The sequence below is a fragment of the Anastrepha ludens genome, chromosome X (assembly GCF_028408465.1).
Source record: "Anastrepha ludens isolate Willacy chromosome X, idAnaLude1.1, whole genome shotgun sequence".
In the NCBI taxonomy this organism is placed as follows: domain Eukaryota; kingdom Metazoa; phylum Arthropoda; class Insecta; order Diptera; family Tephritidae; genus Anastrepha; species Anastrepha ludens.
In genome coordinates this window covers 88,950,903-88,970,196 of record NC_071503.1, presented here as the reverse complement: position 1 = coordinate 88,970,196, position 19,294 = coordinate 88,950,903, and the positions used below count along the sequence as shown (strand labels likewise).

Here is a 19,294-nt window from a genome sequence, read left to right as displayed (position 1 = left end):
TAGTAGATTTTATATTTAGCTTGTAAGTTCAATACCAATTTTATTTCGACCCATTACTATTATTATTTTTTTTGTTCATAAATTAGGAAAACTCATCTAGATTTTGAAAAAGAAATTTATTTGTATTTCAGTTTGGTTAAAATATATCAAATATATATTGAAAAGTAGCAGGGTTTCTCGCTTTGTAAGAAGAGGTTAAGGAATTTATAAGACTTATGTTAAAAACCAGAAATTATTACTTATGTAATAATATTAATAATAGAATATTATCCAAGAAAATCATTACACCATTTTCTTGAAGTATTTCGATCTACATCAGTCATTACATACTTACATACTTATATGTTTGTTATAAAACTGTACGCAAGTAATTATGCCTATAGATAGAATGTCACACAAGTGCATATGTATTGTGTAGATTAATGTTATCCCAAATTGCATTTAAATCTAAGTTTTTTCTATGCTGAGAAAACTTGAAGCAAATATTTTTATTGTAAAGAATCGCACCTCTGACAGTGAATTTTTTCGTCACCGTGCTTAGTAATTTCAATCCTAGCCAATACAAATTGAATCGAAATGAGTAGGTATTTAATAGATCGAATAAAATGGAACGATTTTCCAACATAGAAAAACTTGTATGAAATAAAAAGAAAATTATATATATATTTTTAAAAAATATGTATTGCACATGCCTCAAATATCACTGATTTATGTGAAGGTGCTGACTTGAGTGTTGCACTTTTTCTTATTTTTTTAAACTACTCTCAATTGATGGATGACGGAATATGAGTACTACCTGCTTTTAATTATACATATACGTGATTAAATTTTATTAGGATTTTTCGCATATTATATTGTTGTTCTATTTAATTATAATATATTATTACTTTTTGGTTGGCACATATGTATGTATGTATGTACAGAATAAGGATATATGTATGAATGTAGACGATATTTTTCGTTCGCTTAATCGTAGCGTCCAATGGTGTATTGTAAATAGTTATTATGTATGTATGTAAGTATAGATAAATTCAAAGGTGCTGAAATACTCTTAAGTATTGGTTTGCAATGCTGTGACTTTATTGTGCTTCATAAGGGGGTCAATTTTTATGGATACGTTTTACAGGGTATAGTTTATATTAACTTAACCTTTATTCCGATCGCTGATTTAAATCATTATTTTCATTAATAGTTATAGGGTAAAAATATAAATTGCTTAATTTATTTCTTCACTGTCCTCCCTACGTTATTCACTGCGTCCTTGATTTCTTGTATTTAACATTAGAATACATATAATTTAGCCAGATATTTAGTTTTTTTTACTTCAATAAAGGAAAAACAAAGGCAAAATAGTATGTAGCACACTAAAATGCTAGGAACTTTGTTGCATATTTTTCAAAATTTATTTCACCTTAATTTTTGTTTGCTTCTACTAAAGTATTTTCTTATTTTATTTAATTTCCATTTTGTTATTTAGATTTATTTATTGTTATACACCTATCTTAGACGCGGGTAAAATATGCTTGCATGTGTGTCGTTTAGTTTAGGACTGACTGAAAACCCTACCTCTTTTTCTCGTTAATTCATTTTTGAATCATTTTAATAGTATGTGTTATTTACACAACACCAAAAAATGTTGTAATATTTTATGCTGTTCCTGTTTTTTTTGTGTTTATTAACTTTTTCAGTTATGCCCCTCCTCTTTATCTTGCTTATTTCACCATGCGTCCTTTTTATATATTTACTATCCTGTCTTAATGCTTAACTGCACCTAGCAATAATTTTGTGTTATCTGTGTGTATATCTTTTCTTCGTGTATATCAGCCGCTTAATATCGAATAATGTAATAATTTTTTTTTCCTTTATTATAAAACTAGGTGTTTAATTTTAATTACGTTGCTAATATTTTTTTCAAAATAGGAACTATGTGTATATGTCTTTTAGTATAAGATTTTTGTTATCATTAAACATCTTGCGAGTATTATTTTTCTTTTATTATGTTTTGCATTTATCACTCGTCTTGGCATTTCTCTATCTCCCTCGTCTTTTCTCGTCATGTGAGCGTTTGCTTTCATTTCGAAAATTTGCCTCAGCTTTTGAAATTATTCCGTCTAAATTTCGGTTCCGGCTGAAAATATTGTGAAGAAGAGATTATATTAGTTTATTCCTAAAATATATGGAGAACTGCTGTTTTATATACAGGGTGTTTTTTAAAACGTTTTTAATAGAAGAACATTTTTATATTATAAAAATTGATTTAACAAGCCTTCAGAACCTTTGCATTCAGCAGTAAGTTATTTGCAAAATCGGTGTTGAATACAAACGGGTTACATTTATTTAACTCAGTGATAAGGTTTACCTTGGGGCCAGTGACTTATTGAATAAGCAAAATTGGCGCAATTAATCCAACGCCAACTATCGGCGAAGAAATGTGGCGCATTTTCATCTAGCACATTGGGGCGAATATAAAAATTCAATGCTATGATTTCAATTTCTGCTTTACGTTGTCGAAGGACCGACATCGCTTCAGGTAATTAAAAGAAGAAAACAAACATCTTTCAAACTTGGTTTGCCTCAAAATTATCAATATATGTCATGAACACGACATGCTAACTATGTTCATGAGCGTAGACATTGATGTACAGTACTTAGAAGACGTTTCCAATAAATCTCTGATATTACTGGAGAATACGTTGATTAACAAAAAACTAAATTAACTAAAATTGTGTAAGTTTAAGTGACGATCTCACTACGTAAATTTAAGCGAAGGCAGAAAGCTCACTGCTCAATGGACTAGTGTTGATGTTTAAATTTATTACACAAGCATGTAACAGTGCGTGGAAACGTCTAAATTTAGACATTTCGATCAATGCTCGAATCGTCACATCCGTGAATGTACAACCTGTTACTGAAATATTTATATTTCGGATAAAGATACACGTGGACGTATTCAAAGGAAAGAGCATCAGAACAGAGGTCAATAATCTTATTAGCACTGGAACGCAATCATCACATAACATATGGGCTGAAAAGTTCCGGGCTTAACAAAGGACACACGTTTTTTTGTTCAAAATTTGCTTTATTCATCAACGTAATTTTCCTAGAGAACAATTTATCTTTTGTCTGAAAATAGGCCTCAGTTTCTATGATAATCTCTTCATTCGAGCGAAATTTCTTACCGGCGATCAGTTGTGCATCATCGGAGTCTCTACATCGGTGTCTTGAAAGCAGTAAACCATCGTTTCATTATTGTTTGTGATGGAGTGGTGTCCCCATAATATTTTTCAAGCCACTGCTTCGCTTTAACGGTATTTTTTCCCCATTAAGAAGCAGTGTAAAATTAAAACACGAAATTCTTTTGATCCATAACTCACGAACTAATGAACAGAATGTGATGAAAATTTTAGCAGCTTTCTTTTTAGGGTTAGAACTAACTGAAAAAGAGGTGAATGCAATAGAACTAGAGCCAACTTTGTGTTCAGCCCATGTGTTACGCACTGTACTTATATGTTTCTTTTTTACTAAGCAAGCTAGAGGATGGTTCCTTGTATAGAAGTCCACGCAAGTGGGGAAAGTCACTGATTGCCATTCACTTGGGAGTGGCCAGGATGATTATTCTCCATACGAGCAGCTCACAACTTCCGGGTTTCGCCCAAGTATTTTCTGGGTAGCTTCCGAACATCCGTTTGGGAGCGATGAACGGATCAAAGCCAGAAGAGCATTGGATCTTGCGACGTCTATTAAATCTGCCATGTAAAGTGCGGCACCGAATACGGTGTTGGATTTATAGTGGGAGAGAGTCTTCGTCGCCAAGTACTGCCATTGACTCCGGTGGACGAGCGTCTCGCAATAATACGCATCAAAGCGAAATTTTTTTACATACCGCTCATTTGCACCCACGCCCCGATGGAGGAGAAGACCCAATGATTGCTTCTATGAACGTTCCTATGAGCGCTGCCCCCGCCACGGCATAAAAATCAAGCCTTCAAGGGGCTTCAATTCCAGGGTGGGCAAGAAGGGAATTTTTGGTCCAAGAATCAGAAAATTCAGCCTGCCTAACGAAACATCCGGTAACGGACAGAGGCTGATCGACTTCGCCGGGGCTCGAAAAATGGTAGTCTGCAGCACCAGTTTCCAGCATAAGAAGATAGAGCAATCTACGTGGCTGTCTCCTGATCGAAAAACGTGAAACCAGATCGATCATGTTGTGCTAGATTGGAGACAGACCTCTAGTTTTTTAGATGTACGTACGATCCGAGGATCCAACATCGCCTTGGATCATTTTATTGTTGCAGCCAATTTGTGCAGCAAAAAACGAACATCTAACTACAAAAAGAAAGTTCGACATCGAAAAGCTGGAATCACAAAAGACAACCCGAATATACGCCAATCGACTCTCACTCCTGCCCTCTGAGAGTACTGCCCACCGATCCGGCATGCAGGAACAATTGCACAGCATTTCTTGTTCTTTACGTACCGCCGCCGAGGAAGAAATTGGATTTCGGCTAGCCCGACGATGCTTCTTAGAGGACCACGAAGCCATCGGGTGCAATACGAGTCATGTGGAATCACTTCCGGCTGCGCAAAAAGGAGTGCAGAAACGAAAGGCCGAAATACGTGAGTGGAGGAGCTTGAGATGCTGGCCGATAGGAATAACGCCTGAAAACTCTACCAGAAAGTTCGACGGCTTACAGAAAATTTCAAGACTGGGGCGATTTCCTGTAAGAACAAAGACGGCGATCTGGTGACTGACATCCGGAGCATACTTAAATTATGGAATAATTTTCAAACCTGCTAAATAATGACAACTGGGTACGCCACAGAGAATGAGAAGATCCTGATACACCAATCGTTGACGGCGGGACAGTCGTTCGTGAGAGGAATTTGGTATCCCCGCAAAACTAATACGGCTATGCTACATGACGTTGCTCAAAACCAGCAGAGCCCTTAGAATTGGGAAGGACCCCTCCGAGCCGTTTGATACCAAACGAGGTCACCCTGTCTGAGACTCTCTGTGTATGGCTTCTTTAGCCTGGTGCTGGGAATGATAATGCGAGCCGCAGAACTTAATCGCGCAGGCACAATTTTTATAAGAGCGTATGCTGATGTTATTGATATCATCGGCCTAACAGCCGCGCTGTTAGTTCTGTCTTCTCCAAACTGTATAAAGAGGCAAAGCGAATTGGTCTGGTGATGAACGAGAACAAAACGAAGTACCTCCTGTCATCAAACAAACAGTCGGCGCACTCGCATATCGGCACCCACGTCACTGTTGACAGGTATAATTTTGAGGTTGTAAAATACTTCGGAACCAGCATTAACACATTGTTATTGGTATTGAAATGCAACGAAGAATCTCTCTTGTCAACAAGTGCTACTTTGGACTAAGTAGGCAATTGAGTAGTAAAGTCCTCTCTCCACGAACAAGACTAACACTCTAAAAGACTCTCATCATTCCTGTCCTAACGTATGGTGCAGAAGTGTGGACTATGACAATATCCGATGAAGCGTCGCTTGGAGTGTTTGAGGCAAAGATTCTCCGGAAAATTTTTGGACCTTTGCACGTTGGCAATGGCGAATAACGCAGGCAATGGAATGATGAGGTGTATGAGCTTTACGACGACATATGCATAGTACAGCGAATTAAGCGGCTACGTTGGCTGGGTCATGTCGTCCGAGTGGATTAGTTGAGAATTTAAAATTTAAGGTTTTGCCTTTATTTTTCTACGTTTTAGGCAATTTTTCTTTTCTTACCGACTTTTGTTCTATCAATTTGTTTGTAATTATATGTTATTATTTTTCCCCACTTTATTGCTTATATTAACTTATCACAATCATATGAATTAGCATTATGAAGTCTTTTGTGTTTTGCCTGTACTGTTTTGTTGCTCCATATTCAGCTCTGTGTAATGAATTTCCCAGTGGGAATTCTGGCTCCAGCATTAATGAAAACCAGAGAAGTTTGTGTAAACAAGCGAATGACATTAGCGAGATGAATTTTAATGCGCTGAACCTTAATGGCAACAAATTGGACTATGCTAGAGATATTTGTGGAGGGTCCGGTGTTAATGATATCTGTATCTCAGAAGCATGTTTTACTATGATCCTAATGTCCTCGACTTTTATTATGCAATTCCACGTTACAATCTTGCACGCCATAACCGAACAACAAAAAAAGGAGGAAGTGTTACAATTATTCCAGGTCTACAGTAAAGAGTAATATTCTTCCTGAAACGAAAAACTCTGAGATGGAATTTATTATTACTGAAATCCCAAATGAACGTATAAAAACGAACTATCATAGAGCGGTCGTTCTCTGGTCGTTTCTGTAGCTGTGTAAGTTTTTTTTGTTTTGCAAACTCTTCAAATAAGTTATCTCATACATGTCTACATAAACTATAAAAATCTGAAATTGTATGCCTTTCTATAGGGTTTTTCAGTAAGAGCGCTTCAACTTTTGAACTTTTTTGAATAAAACACAAACGGTTTGACTTTTTTAACTATTTTTTTTTTATTATCGAGTTTGAACATTTACATTTAAGTATGAAATTCGATTTCTTTTGCATGACCACCGCGTGCACGTTTTACGAAGTCCAATCGTTGAACCCAATTTTCGACCACTCTTTTGCATAAATCGGCCGAAATTCCAGCAATTATTTTAAACGATTATTTTCATAAAAAATTTGCACGATTTGCAATCGTTGCTCAAGTGTGTAGCGTTCCATGATGAAATGTATACTAATGAAGTTTACAAATGACAAGCGAAAAATAAAAAATATTGCGTCGTTCGCCCTCCCTATCGGAAAAAAGTTGAAGCGCACCTATTGAACAACCCTATATATGAGACAGTGGCTCTACTACATATGTCAGGATATGTAGAGAAAAAAATAAATTCACTCTCAAATAATAATCAAAATTACATTTTAATGGTGGAGAAAAGAAAAACATAAAATTAATGTATCGTTAAATATGAAGCGCGTAAATCCATTGGTGACCGTCGAGTTCGTTGTTCGTTCATTAACTGCCGTTGCCGATTTTAAAATATCATGACAACCGCTTATACATAGTTGCCACATATCGCTGTCATATAAAGTTTCCATGTGTCTACAGTCGGCCACTTTTGATGTTATTCCATAAATGAAGGGCCCTACAGTTTCAAGCCGATTTCGAACGGTAGATATTTTATATGAGGAGCTTTTTCATGGCAGAAATACACTCGGAGGCTTGCCATTGCCTGCCGAGGGGCGACCGCTATTAGAAAAAACTTTTTCTTCATTTTGGTCTTTCAGCGAGATTCGAACCTACATTCCTTCCGAATTTCGAATAGTAGTCACGCATCAACCCATTCGGCTACGGCGGCCACCCAAAAGTCTAAATCTCCGACTTTGTACTGAGTTGGTGCGGTATGTCTTGTGTCGAAACGTATTTTGGATTTTTCTCGTTGTCTGTTAACTCGATCGACTGCTGCTTGTTGAAGATTGATATCTAAAATATTTGGCTTTGAATGAATACACTAACTCGTATGGGGTTTGACCTGTCGTTTGATTGCATGTTGTGTTGAAAACCCATGCGATATCCTGTAGTTTGTTCTCCCATTTCGTTTCTTTGTCATCGTTCGTAGTATGCTGAGCAATTTCCGGTTAGTTCATTCGGGATGCGCATTCGCACGTGGTGTGCGAACTGCGTTTTGTATATGGTTAATATCGTAATCTTTACAGTACTTAGTAAACTCTTTAGATGCAAACGCTACTAGCACGTGTATATTCCCAGCACTTCTATCCAAAGGCACTGTGGAACTGATCCGAGTCATGGTGAAAATCTTCAGAGCTAGCCTAATATTGGAATACATTCCAAAGATATGGAGGAAAGTGAAGGTAATATTTATTCCTAAGGGAGGTAACAAACCCCCTGATTCTCCAAAATCTTACAGACCAATCAGTCTATCGTCGTTCATGCTAAAGACAATGGAAAAACTACTCGAATATCATCTAAGAGAAGAAGTAATCTTCAAAAAACCCCTTCATAAGCTGCAATTTGCTTACCAAAAAGTGAAATCCACAGTCACAGCACTGCACACACTCGTTGTCAATATAGAAAAGGCCCTAAATCAAAAAGAAATAGCCCTATGTTCCTTTATGGACATAGAGGGAGCCTTCGACAACGCAAATTACAAATCCATGGAAACAGCACTCGAAAAAAGAGGTGCAAACCCAATAATAACTCACTGGAAAAGCCAAATGCTTAATCAGAGGATTATTAAAGCCTCGCTAGGACAAGCTGAACTGAATGTCACAACAGTAAAGGGATGTCCGCAAGGAGGAGTTCTTTCTCCACTGCTATGGTCCCTACTAGTTGATGACTTGGTGCAGCACCTAAACAACAAGGGATTCATAACCATTGGTTATGCAGATGACATATCTGTTATAATAAAAGGCAACCATGAAAGGACACTAACGGACTTAATGCAAAATGCCTTGAACGCAACATGGGAATGGTGTAAAAAGGAGGGGCTGTCGATCAACCCTAACAAAACCACAATAATCCCCTTCACAAGAAAAAGAAAGTTAAAGTTTCCTGCATTGAAACTAAATGAAACAGTGATAGAACTAAAGGAAGAGGTCAAATATCTAGGTTTAACCTTAGATAAAAAACTCACTTGGGAATCACATATAAATAATATAACAAAAAAAGCCACGAAATCCTTGTGGACAACCAAACAATTACTAGGGAGATCCTGGGGCCTCAGCCCTAGTATGGCCCTCTGGATATACACCCAAATGGTTAGACCAATCATACTGTATGGGGCACTAGTATGGTGGAGCAAATCTATCCAACAAACAACGATAACCAAACTGGGAAAAGTACAAAGGCTTGCTTGCCTATGCATCACAGGGGCTATGAGAACTACCCCAACAGCTGGCATGGAAGCACTCCTTAATCTCCCACCACTTCATATAGCAATCCAAGAGGAAGCAGCTACGCAAGCACTCATGCTACACATGAAAGTAAATTTCAAATTGGGCAACCTCACCGGTCACCTAAATATCCTAAACAAAATCAAAAACACCATAAGCATGGCTCAAGTTTCAGACCACATTGACCCAACCCTCTGTTTCACAAAAGGATACTCAGTTACCTTTCCAGAGAGGATAGAGTGGAAAACAAACCCGAAATGGATGAATGATGATTCACAAAAATGGTACACTGATGGATCAAAAACACCTTACGGTGTAGGAGCAGGTGTAGTGGGGCCCAGAATCCACAAATCATACACTCTCACCAGGGACACCACTATCTTCCAAGCGGAACTATACGCAATAATGGAAGCAGTAAACATCATGCAACGCAGAAACCACAAGAGAGTAAGAATTAAAATACTCTCGGACAGCCAATCAGTCCTAAAAGCTCTAGATAGCTATACATACAACTCAAAAACCCTCTTAGAATGCCACAAGGCACTCAATAATCTGGCATCCAAAAACAATGTTTCATTAATTTGGGTACCGGGACATGAGGGATATGACGGCAACGAAAAGGCAGACGTTCAAGCCAAAAAAGGGGCAGATGAAAACTTCATCGGACCTAGTCCTATGTTCGGATTCAACAAAAACAACCTAAAACAAAAAATAAAATACTGGGCTCTATTAAATCAGCATTGGAACAATGTAGAGGGTCTTAGACACTCCAAAAAGTTCCTAAGTTTCAACGCTAAAAGAGCCAACATGGCCCTCACGTTAAACAAAAAGAGCATTCGCACTCTCACAGGCGCCCTCACGGGTCACTTCACCTGCAACAAACACTTACATAAATTAGGCATAACTAACACCAGCACCTGCAGATTCTGCTGCGAAGATGAGGAGTCTATGGAACATCTCATTATCGAATGTCCGGGGTTGACGCATAGAAGAAAAAGGTTTTTAAACAAGTTCATGCTTACAGATGAAGACCTACAATCACTCCCTCAGAAGGAGCTGGTACAATTCATAAGCATACTTAACAGTCAATAGACAGCATAGGGTGCACAATAGATCAATATGGTCGCAGTGCTAAAGGGCTACTCCTTAACCCTCTACAACCATTAACCATTACTAGCACGTGTTTGGTCGCAGTACTCTTAACAGCGCGAATTAGTGTAAACTGATAAAAGAGTCAATCAAAACCAATATGTGTTCGTTCCTACGTGAGCTCTTCGGAAAAGGACCAAGATGATCTAGATTTACCGTTTTAAAAGGAATCTGTTCCATATCATCGTAGTTACATACCCCTTCATAATTTCCGCTCGAGGTTTTGTTGCATCACAGTCGCGTTTGTGGAAACCAAAGGAAATTTTGTCTCAATTGTCTTGTCTACGCCAAGATGACCAGCCTTATCATGATAGTCATGGACAATCCGTCAACGAAGTGATTTTGGAACAACCCACAACTTCTTCTTATTGATGTCGCGATACAACCTTTCTTAACGCAGCACCCCCTTACAAATGAATCCTTTACGTTAACCTTTTGCAAGATCTATGTAATTCCTTCGTCGCTTAACTGCATTGCAAAAAGCCAGTCATCGTTGGTAATATTAGTTTTCAATATGCGTAAAGATGCTGAGTTAACTTCATGTGCACATGCATTGACGATGTCATAATCTTGAACTTTTAACCACCATCTCGCTATCCCTGGTATAAGTTCACTACCTTCAATCGCTTACCATACACATAACATCGCACGCGTTCAAGAGCTTCCACAATCGCGAACGTTTCCAACTCGTAGCTGTGATACTTTTTTTCATCGTTGCTAGAAGATCGGCTATAGTCGAGTACGGCTTTCCGTTTACCACCCTCATTTTGCAAAAGTACAGTGGCGAAACCAATTGTATTGCCATCAGTATGGATTTCATGCTCTGCTTCTGGGTTATACGGCACCATTACTGGTGGAGATGAGAGAATATCTTTACACCTGTCGAAAGCTACCTGTTCGTCGTTTGTCCAATTAAATCTGCTAACCCCGGAACAAATTGTCGAAAATAACCACTAAGCCCTAAAAATTGGCGGACTGCATGAAGGTCAGTTGGTGTTTTAAATTGTTGAACTGCAATCGCTTTTCTTAACCCTGGTTCGATACCACCGGAACCAAGACCATGACCCAAAAACTCAATTTTTGTTTTTAAAAATTCGCATTTTTTCATATTAAACGTTAAATGTAGCTCATGTATTGCTTGAAAAACTCGTTTGATTTCGTCGATTGTGTTGCTCCCTACTAGGACATCATCCACGTAGTGTGTCATATCAGATGATGGAATTCTGTCTTTAATTTTTTTTCTCACTTAAAATTATATAAAACTTCAGTACTAATGAACGCTGCATATTTTTGAGTTTCAGTGGCTATTTGCACCTGGTAATAACTTGAATTGAAGTCAAGTATTGTATAATATTTATAATTCGAAATTCCTTTTAGAGTTTCTTCGATATTGGGCATCGGGAAATTTACTTTTTTCGTATTACATTTATTTTGCTATGGTCAACACATATTCTCTCTGTACTGTCTTTGTTTTTCATTAAAGTTAGTGGGATAGCATAAACCGAGTCTGACTTTTCAATAATAATACGACTTTCATATAATACTACTTGGCTTACGATCGCTTTTTTCGGTTCCGGAATTCAATATACCTATATATTGCTCGATTGGAACATCCATGTCATGATTTCATTTAGATCACTAGCAAATACGTCACAGTATTAGTTGACTATTTGTAATAACTGCGTTTTAATTAGCTTAGTGTCAGTATAGGGTTATTTAATAGGTGCGCTTCAACTTTTTTCCGATAGGGAGGGCAAACGACGCAATATTTTTTATTTTTCGCTTGTCATTTGTAAACTTCATTAGTATACATTTCATCATGGAACGCTACACACTTGAGCAACGATTGCAAATCGTGCAAATTTTTTATGAAAATAATCGTTCTGTTGCTGCTACTTTAAGAGCATTACGGCCATTTTACGGTCCATTTAACAAGCCGTCCCGTTTTGGGGTCATGTGAAGTCATTGGTCTACAGTAACAAGCCGGCGACGATTTGTGAGCTCAGAGCCAATATTGAACGCGAAATTGCTGGAACTTCGGCCGATTTATGCAAAAGAGTGGTCGAAAATTGGGTTCAACGATTGGACTTCGTAAAACGTGCACGCGGTGGTCATGCAAAAGAAATCGAGTTTCATACTTAAGTGTATATGTTCAAACTCGATAATAAAAAAAAAATTTGTTAAAAAAGTCAAACCGTTTGTGTTTTATTCAAAAAAGCTCAAAAGTTGAAGCGCTCTTACTGAATACCCCTATACATGTATCCATACGGAAAATATGTTTTTTTGCGTCAAGTCGTGTGGCACCCATACATCGAGCTTCTTTTTGAATCCAAGCTTCTTCAAATGGTTTATAATGGTTTGATGACTCATGCCCAGCTCTTGGCCGATGCTACGGCTGCTACTATGCCGGTCTCTTTCGATCAATTCAGCGATTTTATCGCAATTTTCGACGACAGGCCTTCCGGACCGTGGCGCATCTTCGATCACCTCTGCACCAGAACGAAAACGTTGAAACCATCGTTGTGCGGTGGAAATGGAAACTGTATCGGGTCCATAAACTGCACAAATTTTATTGGCAGCATGAGATGCATTTTTGCCTTTATCGTAGTAGTACTGTATTTTCTCTTTATTTTGCTCCATTTTTGCGACGCTATAACTCACGAACGACTAAAAGCAAACAACAATTAATCAAACACGTGTTAGCACGTGAAAAGAGCTTTCCAAAAAGGTCTAGCGTGAACCGATGCGACGAAGCTGTCATGGAGCTGTCATAGAAACTCCTTCAACGAATGACAACATTGAATCAGGTATAGTATTTCACGCCTTCATTCATAGTCCGAAATATTGCAACTATCAGGTATGATTTGATTGACGGTATGATTTTCTTTCAGATGCTGAAGCTGAAGAAATAGAAAATGACTATTGCAGTTCAGACTCGGAATCTATTTCTGGCATAGAAAATTAAAAATTTAATTTTGTTTTTTTTTCTATTCATTTAATAAATTAAATAAATAAATAAAGGAATAATAAATTAGAAATAAAAATTTTTTTAAGAAAAAGAAAAAAAAATCCCATTCTCTAATTTTTTGATGAACCAACCTTTCATCCTTCCCATTTTTGCAAGACTGTACGGAGAGACAGAATATGAACAATATACGCTCTCTCTCGCGCGCCCACATTTACGTAAGTCGGTCTCGCTCGCACTCACAGGAATGCAATTTTCCAAATTCTCCATGTGATGGGACCATCAGAATGGGCTGGCTCTACACATTTCATCAATTTTTGTCTATTGCCAATGTTGTGTAAAAAAGACAGCCGGTATAAAATATGTTGACTTGTGCTTCCATCAACGCACTTTCAACATGGGCTGGTAGTACTTTGGGACCACGAGAATGGGCTGGCAACCATCGTTTCATTTTATACAGATCGTAAATGAAATTCTGTTAAAATTTCAAGTGGTATAAAATATGTTGAGTAAATGTTTTTTATTAACAATTTTGAAAACTAAAAACGCATAATTAAGACCGCTATTGAGCAGCCAGCCCGCCGGATGATATCGATTCTAGTATTAAAAAACTAATCTCACACAAAATTTCAAGAAGTATAAAATATGTTGGGTTTTTTGGTCATGAGCTCTTAGACCAGTGGTCGCCAACCCGTCGATCGCGAGCTACCGGTAGCTCGCAAAGGCAATTTTGGTAGCTCGCGCTGCTCACGTTGCAAAAAATCCAAAAGTCTGAAAATCATACCAGTATAAGCAAATTTCAGAAATTTTCATAATAAATAGATAAACAGCGGCAACACCTCGGTAAGCGATTTCGCGCCGACAAACACGACGCGAAGTCGCGTCTCCGTTCTAGGATCGGCTGGAACCGATTAGCGTGTTTGAGAATTTTTTGGCTTTATATATACGCAATGCACGTCGACATTACGCTCAGTTTAATACAGAACGGCATTATCAACGTTCTGCGTGCAGCGGTTGGGTTAGAATTCGAAACATTATGGCAAGCAGTAGTAAGAAGGCGAAGACATACCATTTCCATTCGGAATGGGAAGAACAATACTTCTTCAAAGAAGTTAAAGGCAAAAGTGTTTGTTTGTTATGTAATACATCTGTGTCAGTTCCTAAATAAGGAAATATTGAGAGGCATCATAAAACTGTACATTCGAATTTTCAGAAGGCGTTCCCGTTAAATTCTGCCACCAGAAAAGAAAAACTGAAATATTTAAAAATCCAGTTAATTGGAAAACAGTCAACATTTTTGAAAACAATCGACATAAATAAGGCTGCAACTGAAGCATATTATAGTGTTTTCCAGATAATTGCACGAAAGAAAAAACCTTATGAAGACGGGGAAATCATAAAACAAGCATTTTTGGAAGCTGCAGATTCTTTATTCGCCAACTTTAGAAATAAAGACGAAATAGTGTCTGCTATAAAATCTATGCAACTTTCTGCTAATACAGTAATGAGGCGAGTGGAAGTAATGAGCAATGATATTTTTTTACAGTTAAGAAGTGACTTAGATAACTGTATTTATTTTTCACTGCAACTGGATGAATCAACAGATGTAGTTGACACCTCACAGATGGCCATATTTGTCAGGATGGCTTTTAGTGATTTTACAATTAAAGAAGATCTTTTCAAGTTTATTCCACTCAAAGGACATACTACTGGGCTAGCCCAGCTGTTTTCTCATTTAAAAAATCTCATCTCTTCTGAGAAAATTCCAATATCAAAAATGGTTGGCCTGACAATTGACGGTGCTCCAGCTATGGTGGGTTGTGATAAGGGGCTCGTGGCGCTATGTCATAAGGATGAAAGTTTTCCACAATTTCTTAGTTACCATTGTATTATACATCAGCAAGCATTATGTGGAAATTTTCTAAACTTGAACAACGTTATGAAACTGGTGGTGAAAATTGTGAACAAGATTAGAGCTCAAACGTTACAAAGAAGATTATTTAAAACCTTGGCTGATGAAATTGACTGTCAATACGGAGAGCTACTTCTTCACTCTGAAGTGCGATGGTTAAGCAGAGGACGAGTGCTCAAACGTTTCAATGATGTCCTGCCTGCTATACTCCAATTTTTCAAAGAACGCGATGAACCGATTCCTGAACTGGAAAATTCGACTTGGATCAGAGATTTCGGTTTTCTTGTGGACATTACAGAGAAATTAAATGAGCTTAACTTGCAGCTTCAAGGCAGGGATAAAGAATTAGCGGAAATGATTTCTGATATAAATGTATTTATTACAAAACTTGAATTTTGGGAACAAAACCTAAAAAACCGCGATACTAAGCATTTTCCTATTCTTTCCGAAAAGATATCCAAAAATCTATTAGAGCCCTATGACAGTAAATATCATATGGAAATAGTTTCTAACTTGAAGGAAAACTTCAAAAATCGTTTCAAGGATTTCAGCAAAATTGCTTTAGTGACGCAATTTGTTGTTTCACCCTTCATGGACATTGATATACAACAGTTTGCAACTTGTGTTATGAACAACTTTGGCGAAGACATTGCTGTGACAGAAATGGAACTGATTGCTTTTCAAAGTGAATTGACTTTAAAATCTTTAGGTTCAAATACAAAATGTATCTGGACTTTAGTAAGTAAAGATAAGTATTCAGTTTTATGTCGTGTTGCGTTGAAAGTGAAAGCGTTATTCAGCTCAACTTATTTGTGTGAATCTTCTTTTTCCAATATGAAATTTATTAAAAATAAATACCGCAATCGGCTTACAGATATACATTTGGATAACTGTATTCGAATGACTGTATCAAATTATACTGCAAATATTAAAAAAATTATCGATGAGTCAGAATGTCAACCTTCTCATTAAATATGCTCTTTTTATCTGCCCATATTTTATTTATACAATAATTTACTATTACTGTTTTGTTGTTTTTTTAAGTCGCTTGTGATTTGCCATTATGACTGCAAAAAATTTTGTTACGATTGATAGGTGTGAACATGGATGTAGTTATGCATAAGTATAAGCACTATAAGTCATAAGTTTATTATATATAGAACGTATATTAGTAAAATAAATACATGTATTGTATGTCGAATATAACTGTGTATTATTTAATTTATGTTGGCTTGTGCAAGTAGCTCGCTGTTTATTTCAAAATCTTGAAAGTAGCTCAACACATTGAAAAGGTTGGCGACCACTGTCTTAGACTATTAGTTTGTACTCAAATATGTTGCGTGACTCATTTTCGCGAAGTATGAAAATAATTCGGTATCATGTACATACATACATATATTAAGCAGGAAATTCAAATATATGGCATGTTGTGAGTTTGATAATTGGCAGTGAGTTAAATCACTGAGTAAGTAATAAGATAAGAGTCACAATCACTAAATTTTTGGCAAACGGGTGAAAAGAAGACTAAGGACGAACCGTTGTATCAAGTTCGAGACGCGAAAAATGATGTCTACACAAAAAGAAATCGACACGAAGTAGCGAATGCGTCGATTTGTCTTTACCTAAGCACTGAGCAAGCGGTTAGGTTTTTTTTAGTTTTTCTCGCTGATTCAATTTCAGTTGCGCGTAATAACTCGATTGAAAGTGGCAAAATGGGACGAAGTGCAGATTTACTATTAGAAATGCGTAAAATTGTTATTAAATTGTACTTGGAAATCAAGTTTCTGCGCGAAATTGACAAAACTCATTATACGGTGCAAAGTGTTATTGCTAATTACGTTAATACTGGTAAATTAGAAGCTAGTCACCACCAAGCCGGAAGGCGAAAAATATTGACTTCACGTGCGGAACGCAACATAGGCTATATTCAGAAACGCATTATAATGCGCAGTACTTGCAGCGCTGGCAGCACTGTCAATGTGACAATTCAAGCAACTGATAGATTTGTTGAAAAATTGCAAATAGATTTGTCGCATTTATGAACGCGCTGTGCAGTAAAATGGAATTGTTACTAAGTTTGGTCATGGACGATGTATGTGAGGAAAAAACCGATAGTCTTTTATTAAATTTAAGAAAAAAAACCATGTAAAGCTTAAAAGAAGGACATATCTTGTCAAAAGTTTAATATCAAAACGGAAAATACCCAAAAATAATTTTTTTTTGAAACAATAAAATCGTTTCCCGAGGATATATTTTATTCTCATTTTCGAGTGGATTGGTCCGCTGTTTCTATCTATTTTTAAATTTTTATTAACTTTACTTCATCTACGACCTTAGCCCAGAGCACGCTCTTTTTCCTCCTTCCCGACGTGAACTCGTTCTCCATGCTCAGTCGGACTCTGAGCAGTAATTTTATCTCCGATGTACTAAAGTAATCACTAAAACCAAGAAAAGTATAATAAAATAAAGTTTAAATATCGTATTTTTCATCAATTTTTGTATTAAAAGCTAAAATAAATAATTAAATACCCACTTTTCATCAGACATTGTACTAGCGTATTTATTGGCAGTGTGAAAATTTTTGCTGCAAATAATGCACGACTTTTGATACAAAAATGACGTTTAAGAACGCGTTGCATTTGCAGTACTGCCATATTTGCATTTTTGAACGCACTGCTCACTCTGAAATGGTATGTTGCGCATTATAATGCATTGTTGAACATACCCATAGTAGCATCAGTCGCGCAAAATCTCAAAATAACCTGCACGATACTATGCCGAAATATTCTAGAGTCTTTGCATAAAACAGTAAGCCCATAAAGAGTGCGTAATTGTCTGCAAAACGCTGGTCATCATAGCAGAGTGGCACGCCCCAAACCCTACATTTCAGATAATAACAGAAATTTGGGAAAACGTCATGTTCAGTAACGAGTCGATATTTAATGTTTCCGAATCAGATGGGCCTGCAAAAGTTTGGCGAAAAGAAAATAGAGAACTGAATGAAAAAAATCGTATTCCTATCGTTAAGCAAGGAGGAGGATATCCAATGGTTTGGGGGTGCATATGTTAGTTGCATCTGGAGTAGGAAAAATGGTTTTTATTGATGATAAAATGGGCAAACATCGATATTTAAACATTTTGAAGAATAATTTGCATGATAGTGTGCCGTTGAACTTGGACTGAATGATAGAGGGTTCTTGTTCCAACAAGACAATGACCCAAAACACTCATCTTATCCCGTGTAAGAATAGCTTATTTACCACTGTAAGCAGCTTAAATATTCACCTCAATCACCGAATCTGAACCCAATTGAGTATATCTAGGAGCTCTTAGAAAGGAGAATCAGAAGGCACAAAGGAACGCGTCATTAAAGACAGCTTTAAGTGTTGATTGGGAAAAAATTGCAGCTAATGCAACGAAGGTATTGGTAAAAAGCATGCAACGACGTTTGGAAGCAGTTATTAAAGCTAAAGGCGGCCCAACAAAGTACTAAATACTCGTTTTTTTTTCATTATTTTTTAAATAAAATATTCCTTATATGGCTATGTACGAATAATATTTTTGCATAAAATTGTGCCTTATTTCGTTATTGCCTTAAGTTCTCTAATTCCAGAAATGAAATTGAAAGGTTTTGTTCCTTAAATATTGAATAATTAAATAAATATTAAGTATTGAATAAATACGAATATATCAAAATTTTCTTCATTTGTATACATCGTGCTAAGAATCAGGTGTATCTGTTTATAAACTGTGAGTGTACGAATAAATTGTTTGACCACTGTATGTATATATATTCATGCATACATGTGTATGTACGCACTAATCTACCATATTTGATGCTATGGCAAAATTTTGATTTGCCTATTTTATTTAAACCACCAACGTTAGTATTCTATCACACTTTGTGTCTCTATGTAATATAAGCACATAACCAAATATCAGGGCTCGATCATTAATAAACCACATCTTCCCTCACGCGCCTGAGTGGTCCATAAGCCTATTTTTCTTGAGGAAGACAAGAATATTTGGTGAACCGTCAAGTTTTGTCGTGGCAAGTGCATGTATGTAAACACAACAAAACAGGGTTAAATTTCAGGCAAATTTATTTTATCTGCTTCAAAATATGGCGCGTTATCATCATGCAAAATCGAAGAATTGTTTGGCTACATTTCCGGTCGTTTGCGACGTACAGCATCTCTCAAACGCTTCAAAACAGATTAATATTCTTTATTGACTGTCTGGCCCGATGTAAGGTACTCATGGTGCACTACGCCTTGGCAATCGAAGAAAACAGTCAACATCACCTTCCCGGTACTTTTTGATCATAGGCTATGTTCTAAATAAGCGACATAA

General features: G+C 36.9%; 1 protein-coding gene across 1 annotated transcript in view; it reads right to left on the bottom strand.

The window, feature by feature from the left end:
- Positions 1–1,056: 1,056 nt before the first annotated feature.
- Positions 1,057–19,294, bottom strand: part of LOC128870334 (zinc finger protein 2-like) — a 209,100-nt gene continuing 190,862 nt past the window's right edge. Inside the window, exon 10 of the mRNA XM_054112944.1 lies at positions 1,057–2,128. Within this exon, the coding sequence (XP_053968919.1) occupies positions 2,112–2,128 (17 nt within the window). The 3' untranslated portion in view covers positions 1,057–2,111. The remainder of the gene's footprint in view (positions 2,129–19,294) is intronic.